The sequence below is a fragment of the Orcinus orca genome, chromosome 7, assembly GCF_937001465.1.
Source record: "Orcinus orca chromosome 7, mOrcOrc1.1, whole genome shotgun sequence".
Lineage (NCBI taxonomy): Eukaryota > Metazoa > Chordata > Mammalia > Artiodactyla > Delphinidae > Orcinus > Orcinus orca.
In genome coordinates, this window is record NC_064565.1 from 81,457,454 (window position 1) to 81,470,202 (window position 12,749).

At 36.5% G+C, this 12,749-nt stretch overlaps 1 protein-coding gene across 1 annotated transcript in view; it reads right to left on the minus strand.

Moving 5' to 3' along the window:
• DNAH7 (dynein axonemal heavy chain 7) overlaps positions 1–12,749 on the minus strand; it is a 250,715-nt gene that overhangs the window by 56,204 nt on the left and 181,762 nt on the right. The window contains exons 48-50 of the mRNA XM_033400318.2: positions 6,248–6,438; positions 2,007–2,140; positions 939–1,274 (exon numbers count right to left, since the gene is read on the minus strand). Coding sequence (XP_033256209.1) covers positions 939–1,274; positions 2,007–2,140; positions 6,248–6,438 — 661 coding nt within the window. The remainder of the gene's footprint in view (positions 1–938; positions 1,275–2,006; positions 2,141–6,247; positions 6,439–12,749) is intronic.

Sequence of the window (12,749 nt, forward strand, 5' to 3'; positions counted from 1 at the left end):
AGCTTCATTAGCCTCATATACAGGCTTGTAAAATAATGAATGATACTAACCCAAAATTGCTCAGTCTAAGAACATTTAAAATTTAGCAAAATTCTACCATGATAAATGAAGGAATTCAATTTAGATTTCAAGAGATGAGCATTTTGGATTTCTAAAAGATAATTCTTAACTGTGGGTGATAAGCAGTAAATCAAGTTTCTTTTATGGGTATGAACAGTTAGGAAACTGAAGTATCTTGCTTCGTATTGATTGATAAAGTTATAAAGGGCAAAGGTTGCAATTATTTGTTCGAGAAGTAATTTAATGTTAGACTCTATTAAAAACATGTTTTAATACCAACTAAAATTTATCTCACTGACAACAAATAAAATGAAATGAAAATTTCATGAAATGAAATTTTATTCTCTCAGAGACTTACTATTAAGTAGGTCTTAGTTCCATTACTTACTGCAATAGCCAACAGTAAAATAAGGTATTTTATATAAATAAGAATAACAAAATCACAAGATTATTTTTCAAAAACCCTGTTATCTGACAAATTTTATACATGTATATATCAAAATGTGAATATGTAACTTTTCGAATGCAAGCTTACAGAGGTTAAGAGTCATATCTTTTAGGGGGACTACCTCCGCCTTCCACACCTCCCATCACAAATAACGTTTGCAAATGATACACAGACGTAAATATTTCCTCCTTTTAGAATTACATTATAATCCCATTATCTATTTAAACAAAGTCCTGGCAGACTGAATTTGGTCACATCTGTTCAATTTATAACCCTCAGATTTATTTCTGGTACAATTATTAATCAAGTTCACTCTAGCTTGTGGCTGTAAGGTGCACACCACTCTTAAACAACAATGAAGGCCACCGATTACTATTTATTTCTCATGCATTAGCTACTATTAGTATTAATTAGTATTGTTTTTACGTACCTTTTTGACAAAATTTCTGATTTCTCTGAATTTTCAATAGACAGGATGAAAAGGTTAATAAACCAGGTCAGTGAGTATTGGTACATGGGATCGATGTTAGCTAAATCAGCAATAGAAAAAAACAGGATGGAGGAATGAATGGCAATAGGTCGATAGCCCATGCGGGTGGCATCAATCTTTTTCTCCGTCTCTTCCGCTACTTCCTGCTTTTGAGAAATCTCATTAGCCAAAGCCTTGGAGGAAGATAATATCTTAATGGCAGTTTCATCTTCTAATATATTGCCTTCCGAAGATGAAAGAACTTCTAAAATCTTGTCTTCTATTTCTTTTAACTGCCTGGAATAAAACAATTTTCTCAGAAGAAGAAATCATTAAAAATCACTTCATGTATATGTTCTTTCATAAGAAACAAAGAGCTTGTAACCTTAAGAAATGCATCACATTGTGACAAATATCCATAACGGTGATGCTGTATAATTAATTTCTTATCTTGCAAAATGTCAAAAAGACAGGCCTTTCTGCTCCACTTCTCTTTCTAATGATCATTTATGTGGTAACTAGAGAGAGAGATGGTAAGCCCATCTACTCTGCCATTAAGAATCTCAGCCCCCAATGAACGGAAAGTATCACTCCATTTATTTTCTGAAATTTTTCATGACTTCTAGAGCATTACCCTTTTTACCTATGATATAGATACTACAAGCAGAAAATGGAATGCAACATGTTCATTCAGACTGCTCCGGTGAAAACAGGTAACCTCAGTTACATAATGAATACTGAAACTTTTGCGCTAAAACTTCATTGAATAGTTGAAAATATATTGCTTTGACTTGTGGCAGGCCTCTGAATTCTTCCAATGCCTAAGAACTTGTATGTAAAAATATACTCTGCAATGCAATTTTCCAAATTAACATAGAGACTCTGTAATACCATATATTTTCCACTTAAGTCTTTCCATTCAATGCACCTATTAAACCTAACAAAGTAGATCTTTAAAATGTACTTTAATTGATTCTAAGTGATCTTGAAACAAGTAAGAATAATTCTGTGTTTTATAACATTTAAAACCTTTTGTTTTCAGCTCCTTGTAATATCAAGGCTTGCTTTTCTTCTTCAAGGTCTGGCCTTTCTCGTGCCACCACAATTCCCAAAAGCTGATCTTGCATTCCCTCTGAAGTGATCATGAAGTTTAATAGTGTCACCTGTAAATGAAAGAGTACACAACAATTGCATCATTATTTCTGTTGAGAAAGCCTCAACAGAGAAAGCCTCTCTTATACACTTCAAATTCTGATCTTAAAACTGACTCTATTTACCATGGTAGCATGTGTGAAAAGTGGAATTTGTAGAGATGGTGATTAAGGGCATAGGCAAACTGGATTGTTGGATTAAAAACCCACTGAAGTTTCTCATGGTCATAAATGTAATACTTCAGAGGGTTTTGTTTGGTGATCAATTTATTCTTATTTCAAATTGGTCCAATTTCTGACTACCTTTTAATCCCCAAATCAATTAGAATCAGGCTGGAGGCCATCCTTCATATTGGCTGGACTAGCTGATTTATGTTTTAAGGATCCCAGTGGTGTCAAAAAGCAAAGGAGATCTTACAAAGAGATGAGAGAAAAAAGAACAATTACTTGTCATAAGTATATACGGTATTCACAATATGACAATCATATTACGTATTATAATGATATATACAATAATATAATCATATTACAACATAGCATATATTATGTTGCATTATATCATCATATTAAAATATGATACTCAGCCACTACTATGAACTAAGGAATATACAGTTCGACAGCGTCCATCAAGATGCAGTCTGCTAACCCTGCTTCATACCGGTACCTAACGGCTCCTACAGGCAGGGCTCACTCTGTTGCCCACAACTTAAAATACTACCCCTCTGAGACTCCGCCTGCCGATGCAGGGGACACGGGTTTGTGCCCCGGTCCGGGAAGATCCCACATGCCGTGGAGCGGCTGGGCCCGTGAGCCATGGCCGCTGAGCCTGCGTGTCTGGAGCCTGTGCTCCGCAACGGGAGAGGCCTCAACAGTGAGAGGTCCGCGTACTGCAAAAAAAAAAAAAAAAAAAAACCCCCCAAAAACTCCCCCTCCTGAGTCTTTCCCATAAGTGGGAAAGTAATCATGCTTAGGTCTCTCTTTTTAAAAAGCAAAAAACAAATCATCCACACAATCCCTTTCAGCTACTGAACCATCTCCCTTTGTGCCTTCATAACTATATAACTGAAAATGTTACTTGTATATGCTTTCTTTCTCTGCCTCATTTCATTCCTCAGCCCTCTACAATCTGCTCTCACTCCTGCCTCCACATACCTATCAATACACACAGCAATAAACTGCAGAAACTTTCTGGCTCTGGTCACCAATGAACCGATAAACACCCGACCTTGGCTTAAGCTGACCTCCCCCGCCCACCTGCTTTTTTAAGCCTCCATTTTGCAGTCTGCCTGCCCTCACGTCTTGAATTAAGGTCTGCACCTATGTCTTGAGCATCACTTCCCATTCCTCCCCCATTCCTCCCTTTCACGTGCCTTTCACTGTAGCTAAGCTGAACTGATTGTGAAATCTCAGACACACACTATGAAACATCTGCACGTGCTTCAGCCCTGACTGAGGAATGGGAGAACTTGGGTCTCCCCATCTTCCCTGGTAAGAGAATATTTCCTCTTCGTGAATGGAGTAACTTTGTTTGTGTGAGAAATTTCCTACCTGTGGTCAGGAAGTATGAAACAGCTCCTTGCTGTACCCTTGTGAAGGCAACACCCTCCTCTGCCCAAACCCAGGCACCTTCTCCATGGTGGTGTCCTCGGGTTAAACCGTTCCCCCTGGCTTGCCCCATGGCAGGCCTTGGATGCCACTAAATGTGATTACATAGGCATAATCATAAATTTATATGGAATAATAAGCAACAATTCTTGAAACTGAGCAATTAAAAATGACTCAGTGTTGTTATGCAATTCTCTACTGCTCTGGCCTTTATTCATGGGAAAATTATCATTAATGTTTTCAAGACGTTTTTCCTGTTGGCATGAGAAACCAAGTGCACAGGTTACACTCGCTTTACTCTCCAAACCATTGTCACAGTGCTTAGGGAAGTGTATGTTTTACAACTTTTACCTCAGGCACAAAGAGGTATTCATTCATATTCCATTAATGTTAGATGTTCTGAGATCAAGATTTTGCAAATCTAGCCATTTGCTCACAAATAAACATTTAAAATCATACAAATACGATTTCATAATTTTATTTTCATTTAGATTCAAAAGAACTATAGCAGCACAATACCATCCCTTGGGTACTTTTGAAAGCAAAAGGTACATAAAAGATCCTAAAAATAAGATCAAGAGGAAATATTTTAATTTGTAAATGAAGGCAAGTAACCGCCTCACTATGTTTTCTAATCCCTGTTTAATCAATCCCAGCAATTAAAAATAATGAAGCAATAAGACATTCTAGGGATCTAAAGGATTTCAATACTGAATCATAAAATAGTTTCCTCTCCACGGTGGTTGATTTATGACTTCTACTATAACTAGTTATTAGTGTACATAAATTATTATTTATGTCATTTGTGATATTTTCATAAATTTTAATGAAAAGTAAAAAAGGTTTTCCATGCGATTTATTAAAAATTTTTTTGGTAACGCAGCTTTGGGATTTATTTTCTTTTATATGTCATTCTTTTTCACATATATTTAAAAGTTAAATAATAGTACTAATAGTTAACTCTCATAACACTATTGCTGGGCCTTACTGTAAGCATTTTACATAGATTATTTAGTCTTCACATCACTCTATGAGATAGACATTTATTATTCCCATTTTATAGACTAGGGAACTGAGGCACAGAGAGGTTAAATAACATGGCCAAAGTCACACAACTGGCAAGTGACAGAGCTGGGATTTGAACCAAGGGAGTCTGGCTCTAGAATCCATGCTCTTAACTACTAGCAGATACTGCCTCTCCTAATAGGTGAACACATGACCCAATTTTTAGGTGTTTAGAAAACACGTTTATTTTAATTAACTGAAAACACTCACTAAGAATGTTCATATTTTAACACCGTGTCTTTCAAACTAAGCTCAAGGGTCACCCCACCTTCCCCCAGTCTTCCTGACTTCCCTAAAGGTCCAGTCTAAAGTGTGTCCCCTATGTCTTCTGAGTTCCTCTATGTCTTCCTAGTCATAAATACTGTTACTTGACATACAGCTTATTTACAGTGTAAGCCTCTCGAGAGCAGGGACCATGAGTATTCACCTTGGAGGGCAGGAATTATGTCATCTTAGTGCCTCCTCTGTCTCTACAGAGAGATGCCCATGTTAATTTAAATATTTCTAATAAAGGACAGCATTTGGACCCTCTGGATAAATCTTGCCTCTATATGTTTCTTTCAAAATCTGAATATTTCTTAATGTTCCCTCCTCCTAGCTTCTATAAATGAAAACTATCCTTCCCTTCCTCATTCGCTCATTCTAAAGACATTTATCAAACATTTATCAAGTGCCAACCAGGGCTAAGAACTGGGAATAAAAAATGGACTAACCTCCAGAAGCTTGGTTACAAGTCAACGTCTCAAGTCATTTTATGAACTAACTTTACTTTTTTTTTTTTTTTTTTTTTTTGCGGTACGCGGGCCTCTCGCTGCTGTGGCCTCCCCCGTTGCGGAGCACAGGCTCCGGACGCACAGGCTCAGCGGCCATGGCTCACGGGCCCAGCCACTCCGCGGCACGTGGGATATTCCCGGACCGGGGCACGAACCCGTGTCCCCTGCATCGGCAGGCGGACTCCCAACCACTGTGCCACCAGGGAAGCCCTAACTTTACTTTTTAAAGGAATTTTTAGTATTTTAAAAGAACGAGTGATCTAAAACAGTTCCTTTAAGTAACTATATAAAATCAGATAGCAGCAACCTTATTCTGAGAAAGAAGAATGGAGTTCTGTTCCTGAATTCCCATTCTAAGAATTAGCATATTATCATTTATTACAAAGGAAAAATGTGCATGTATGTCATCTATTTTTAACAATGCAAATCTAAGAATAATATCACTTGCAGAAATTAGATTCTCATGGTCTTTTTTCACTGCATACTGAAGGCTCCTTTATTACTTGCATGCACATACAAAAGCAACATTTGGAAATTATTATAGCAATTTCAGGAAATGCCAAACAAGGACAAAATCCATTTTACTTAGGAAGACCTGTTTTTCTTATGGCTCAGGAGGAAAATTCAGCCATTAATTGTAAAATCTGGTAAAGAAACATTTGTTTTAGATACTGGCCTTTACTGAAGTTTCAGGAAGATAATGAGGATTTCTTAGCTTGGTAGTAATATAGAAGCGGAAGTCTGGTGAATACTCAATGGTAGAGTCCCCAAGTCGGATACAGGTACTCCCACCCTGCTTAAAGGTCTGTTTTAGTAGAAGAGGTTCCAGGATTGGATCTAGTTCTTCTCCAACATTTTCTAGCAACACTGGAATAAAGTCAGAAAAATATTTCATGTTATTTTAAATACTGACTGTAAACCTTCAACCCTCCAAATTCTTTCAGCCTTCTAAATTGCTGCTGTTTCTAGTTACGCATAAAACTATTTTTGTCTTCTGAGTATAAAGAAATGATGCCATACCATCGTTAAAAATTCCACAAATGACAAACGCCGGAGAGAGTGTGGAGAAAAGGGAACCCTCCTTGTAAACTGGTGCTGCAGCCACTATGGAGAACAGTATGGAGGTTCCTCAAAAAACTAAAAATAGAGTTGCCATATGATCCTGCAATCCCACTCCTGGGCATATATCCAGAGAAAACTCTTAATTTGGAAAGACACATGCACCCCATTGTTCATTGAAGCACTATTTACGATAGCCAAGACATGGAAACAACCTAAATTGTCCATCAACAGGTGAATGGATAAAGGTGTGGTACATATACACAATGAAATACTACTCAGCCATAAAAAGTGAAATGCCACTTGCAGCAACATGCGTGGACCTAGAGATTATCATGCTAAGTGAAGTAAGTCAGAAAGACAAATACCGTATGATATCACTTATACGTGGAATCTAAAATATGACACAAATGAACTTATCTACGAAACAGAAACAGACTCACAGACATGGAGAACAGATTTGTGGTTGCCAATGGGGAGGTGGGTGGGGGAGGGATGGATTGGGAGTTTGGGATTAGCAGATGCAAACTGGTGTATATAGAATGGATAAACCACAAGGTCCTACTGCATAGCACAGGGAACTATTATATTCAATATCCTGTGATAAACCATAATGGAAAAGAACATGAAAAAGAATGTGTGTGTAGATATATATCTGAATCACCTGGCTGTATAGTAGAAATTAACACAACCTTGTAAATCAACAATACTTCAATAAAATAAATTTTAAAAATAAATAAAATAAAATGGGTAATTGCCAAAAGAAATAATTTTAAAAAGAAATGATGCCATAAAAATAAATGGATGTATGTGGAAAGGGCTTCATTGGTGGGGCTATCTGGTCATCCTGCCTGCTTCCATAGTCTTAGTCAGAGTGCTACTCAGGACTCCCCCCCCGGCTCTGGGATTCACTATATGCCTAAGTATGATGGCAGTGAGGTATAAGACACCAGAGAAAAAGCATTTCTAGTTGTAGTTATTTAAACGGTTATTATATTTTTTAATTACAAAAGTAACTCACACTTACTGTAGAACATGTGGAAAATATAGAGAAAAAATAAAGAAATGTTGAATTAATTAAACAAGGAGGCCATTAGACTGAGACAGCTGTAAGGTGTGGTAGCTTACATAAGTAAACCAAAATTTAAGCCTGTAAATGCCTCAAGGTTATGAAATCAAAACTCGAAGGACAACCAATCACAAGCAGCCAAACAGGCTTTAAACTGTAGTCAAATAGTTTCCTTTCTTTGCTTCCTTACTGTTTCTGTACAGTATACATCTTTCCCCAGCTCCTGTCGGAGGGACGCTCCTTATCACTTTTGGTTTGGCACCGCCTGGTTTAAATGGATTTTTGCTCAAACTCTCAAAATTTTTGATATGCCTCACTTTCAACAGATGAAACTGAAAAACAACCTCTAGTCATATTTTCTTAATCTTTCCCTCCCCAAAATATTTTACATAATTTATTCATAGTATATATAACTTGATAGAAAAATGACATAAAACTACATATGAATTTAGATATCTTTCTTTTCAGTATTTTTTATTATTTTTTTTGCGGTACACGGGCCTCTCACTGTTGTGGCCTCTCCCGTTGTGGAGCACAGGCTCCGGATGCGCAGGCTCAGCGGCCATGGCTCACGGGCCTAGCCGCTCCGCGGCATGTGGGATCTTCCCGGACCAGGGCATGAACCCATGTCCCCTGCATCGGCTGGCGGACTCTCAACCACTGCACCACCAGGGAAGCCCAGTATTTTTTATTTATCTTTTTCTATACACAGTTGAGACTAAACAATATATCTAATTTCATATCCTAATTATTTTGTTTGACATTATAGCATAAATATTTTCCCATGTTACTAAAAAAAACACAATAAACATGCTTTTAATTACTGCATAATAGTCTATAATATTAATGTTCTCTCATTTTTAACCAATACTCCATTATTAGATATTTGGATTGTTTCCTGTTCTCAAGATTATAGGTAGCACTGTCTACAAAATCTTTGTGTTATACAGTATTTTCTTATGATAGCATTCTAGAAAGGGAATCCCAGATCAAAGACCAGTGACATTGCTAAGGTACTTGATACATTTGCCAAATTGAAGTCTTACATTTTGGTGTTTGGGGTGCTACCATAGCCAAACTCGAATCATGGCATTTTGTAGGAGTCCCTCAAGGGACGGGATGTGCCCTCTGGATGGGAAAGCAGCAGCTCAGGGCATTGGGATGACAGGTATTTGGATCTCTGTTGCAGCACTTCTTCCCACAGGTTACTCCTGGCTAAATAAAGTCCTAAAATTGTCTTGTCAATTTCCTTCACTGCTGAGACTTTAACAAAAACAGGTATGTCAGATGATTTTTAAATTCATTATAATTTTCTGCTTGAATAAAATGATTATTTTTCATGGGTAAATAATATGAGTGTATCACAGTATATTAAATACATTAATCTATTATTTAGATTGTTCCCATTTTTCCAACTGTTAATACTGCAGTGAACATCTTTTTGAATAAACCCCTGTGTTCATCTCTGATCACTTAACCAGGCTGGAGTCCTAGAAGTGCAATTAATGGTCAACAGTTACAAACATTTTAAAGGTTTTTTATATTGCCAAATTACTTTCCTGAAAGGCTGTAGAGGTTTCAGAGTTGCAATAAGCACTCACTCTGCTGTTTTTAAACCTGTTTTTATATATCACTGTACTTACAAACACTAGGCATCATGTTGGCATTTTATTTTGTCATTATCCTCACAACTTTAAAAAGCATCAGGGGACTTCCCTGGTGGTGCAGTGGTTAAGAATCCACCTGCCAATGCAGGGGGCATGGGATTGAGCCCTGGTCTGAGAAGATCCCACATGTAGCGAAGCAACTAAGCCCGTGCGCCACAACTACTGAGCCTGCGCTCTAGAGCCCGCGTGCCACAGCTACTGAGCCCACATGCCATAACTACTGAAGCCCGCGCACCTAGAGCCCGTGCTCTGCAACAAGAGAAGCCTCTGTAGTGAGAAGCCTGTGCACAGCAATGAAGAGTAGCCCCTGCTCTCCGCAGTTAGTGAAAGCCCGCACGTAGCAACGAAGACCCAACACAGCCAAAAATAAACGAATAAATTAATTAATTTAAAAAATCTATCAAATATTATTACCCCAGTTTTACAGATGAGGAAACTGAAGCAAGGCGACTGTAGTAAAATTTTCAGTTAAATCATCTCGTGAATGACAAAGCAGGAACTCGAACTAAGCAATCTGGCTCCATACACAGCTCTCCTAACCACTGTGTGATACTGCCAGCATTAAATGTTATATTCATGACTTTTACAATTTGATAGGTAAAAAATATTGTTAAAATCTGTATTTTGGGCTTGATGTTTTAGGTGCTCTTTGGCTAATTATACTTTTTCTTCTAGAAACTGTATGCTAAAATATTTGCCCATTTTCCTATCGTGGGGCTGTTTTCACCATCAGGTTCAGCGGCAAGTGATTAAAAAACCCCAAATAACAGTGACACGAACAAGAAGGAATTTATATCTCACGTAAAGAGGAGCCTGAGGTAATCTGTCCAAGGCTGGAAGGACAGTGTGTCTAAACTGTCAGAGATCCAAGTTCCTGCCATCTTGCTGCTTCACCATTTTTGGCATACAGCTTTACCTCTTTGGCCAAAATAGTCTTTCAGAGAACATGCACATTGCAGCCATCAGAAAAAAAAGAAGAAACAGAAAAGGAAGAAGTAGCCTTTAAGGATACTTTCTGGGGATCACAAATGGCACTTCCACTTACATCTTGATGGCCAGACCACAGTCACATGATGACAGAAGTTAGGAAATGTATTCCTTTACTCTGAATTCAATGTGCCCAGGTAAACACAGGGGGTGCTAATAGTAAGAAGGTGAGAACAGTTATTAGGGAACACTGGGCACCAACTGTCACAATGTGCTAGTTTTTTAAACTTTATTTGTATTTTTTAATATTGTTGATATTCTCTCTTAAGTTTCTTTTATATAATGTTTCTTGGATTAAATTATAAATTTGTAGAGTCAAATCTATTATTCTTTTCCTTTTGTATCTTTTTCCATTGTGTATTTTCTTAGAAAGTTCTTTCCCATCAAAGACAACTTATTCCCCTATGTTTTCTTTTAGCATTTATGTCTCCTCTTTTTTTCTTTCATATTTAACTCTTTAATTCATCTGGAGCACATTTTGATGTAAGATGAGACTATGACTTGATATGTTTTTTCACAAAACCAATTTTTGCAGCACCATTTGCTGAATGAACTATCATTTTCCATTGATTTATAACGCTTACCTTCTAATGCATTAAAGGCTTACATGTATCAATATTAGAGTTTATTCCAGAACAGTTAATTCCAAATTTACTCTTCTTCTGAATTTTTATTGCCTCTGTACTTTCTTCTAGGCTAACTTTAGAAGTAATAACTAGTATTATTTCTAAAACATTTATTTCTGAAAATGTTGATATCTTCACAACATTTAGTTTTCCTATCAGTGAAAAAATGATGTCTTACTCAAGTCTTTTTTGTGTGTGTGAAATTTTCTCATTTTTTTCACTATGCATTGTTAAAGTCATTCTAAGTTTTTGTTTTAGATAGCTTTTCAGTTAATTCTTTTTGGTTTTCTAGATGAAATATATTATCTACAAATATGATAATATTGTTTCCTCTTTACAAATATTATAGCACCCTCATTGAAAAGAACTTTCCTAATAATGTTAAACAATAATAGTGATAATAGATATCAATTTCTCATTTTTATTTTTACATGATCAGACTTTTAAAATCTATTAATTTGCTAGAGTGTTATAGACTGAAATTCTGTTTATGAAATATTATAACATATAAGTTTTGTTTAATTGCCTCAACTTTTATTAACAATTTCTGCATAAAATCTAATATTTAAATTATTCTTTACTAAAAAATGATATTATACAATTTCATCCCTTATTCTCCCTAAATTGTTTTAGTTTCACAACGAATTAAGAATGTCTACATTAATATGTATAAATGTCTTTTCTCAAAGCTAAAATATACACTATAAAACTTAAGTATTACAGACTTGATTCTTTTCCCTAAAAGTGAAAATTTATTTCCTCACCAGTAGAATAAAGTCTTAAGCCTGTTAGGAAAGATTTCTATAGCGTCCAGATTTCAAAGAAATATGTTCTCAGCATTGAATATTTACTGTATTATAAGCCTTACTGGAAAAGCAAAAGTATTCTAAGCTTGAAAACAGAAAAAAGCAAAAACAAAAAAACCCAAAATCCATATATACACGAATTACCCAGAATGCTCTCCTTAATTTATTGACCCTAACTTTTGATTTCTTTCACTTTTAATTAAATCAAAGTATGTTTCATGTTAAAATACAGGAGAAAATTTATGAGACAGCCTTCTCTTCATATTTCTATCATCAAAGTTAACAGTATGCTGGTTTATGTAAAAACCTCCTTTCTCATTCCCAAAAGCCAGCCCATCACAGTATTTGCAAACCTTGTGGGAAGCCAAGACTGGGAATCCAAACACATGGCTGCTAATGTCTTTGAGTAAGGCAGATCATCTTGCTCAAAGCAGTTGTTCTTAGCAACAAAGAGAACCAAGTATTCTTTTCATATTTCTTTTGCATTTAGGACATTAACTGATATCAGTTTTTTAATTATGAATTATCTACATTATCCTATGTTAGACTTCAGATTAATAGGAAAAAATCTGCATAGTATGTTCAGCTGTGCAGCATATTGTATTCAAAGTAGATCAATCAATCACTGGGTACCCTCAAAGAGCTGGAGTTGAGAAACATTTATGTACACAATAGAAATCTGTAAAAACCATAGAAACCTGTACAAGCTTCAGTGCTGGCAGTTCATTGGAGAGGTTAAGAGAGATGTCACAGAAAAAGGTGTTTGAGCCTCATCTTAAAGGGTGAAATTTAAAGTAATTCACCAAATGGATGGAAGAGCACAGACGAAAGCTAAGAGATGAGAAACAACCCCATGTTGTTATATGTACTGCCTGCCCCCGTGCACCCTGTACTCCCAACTAATCCTCACCCCACGTGTAATCTCTGTCTCGCTCTTTAAACCAATAAGCTCCAAGACAGCAGA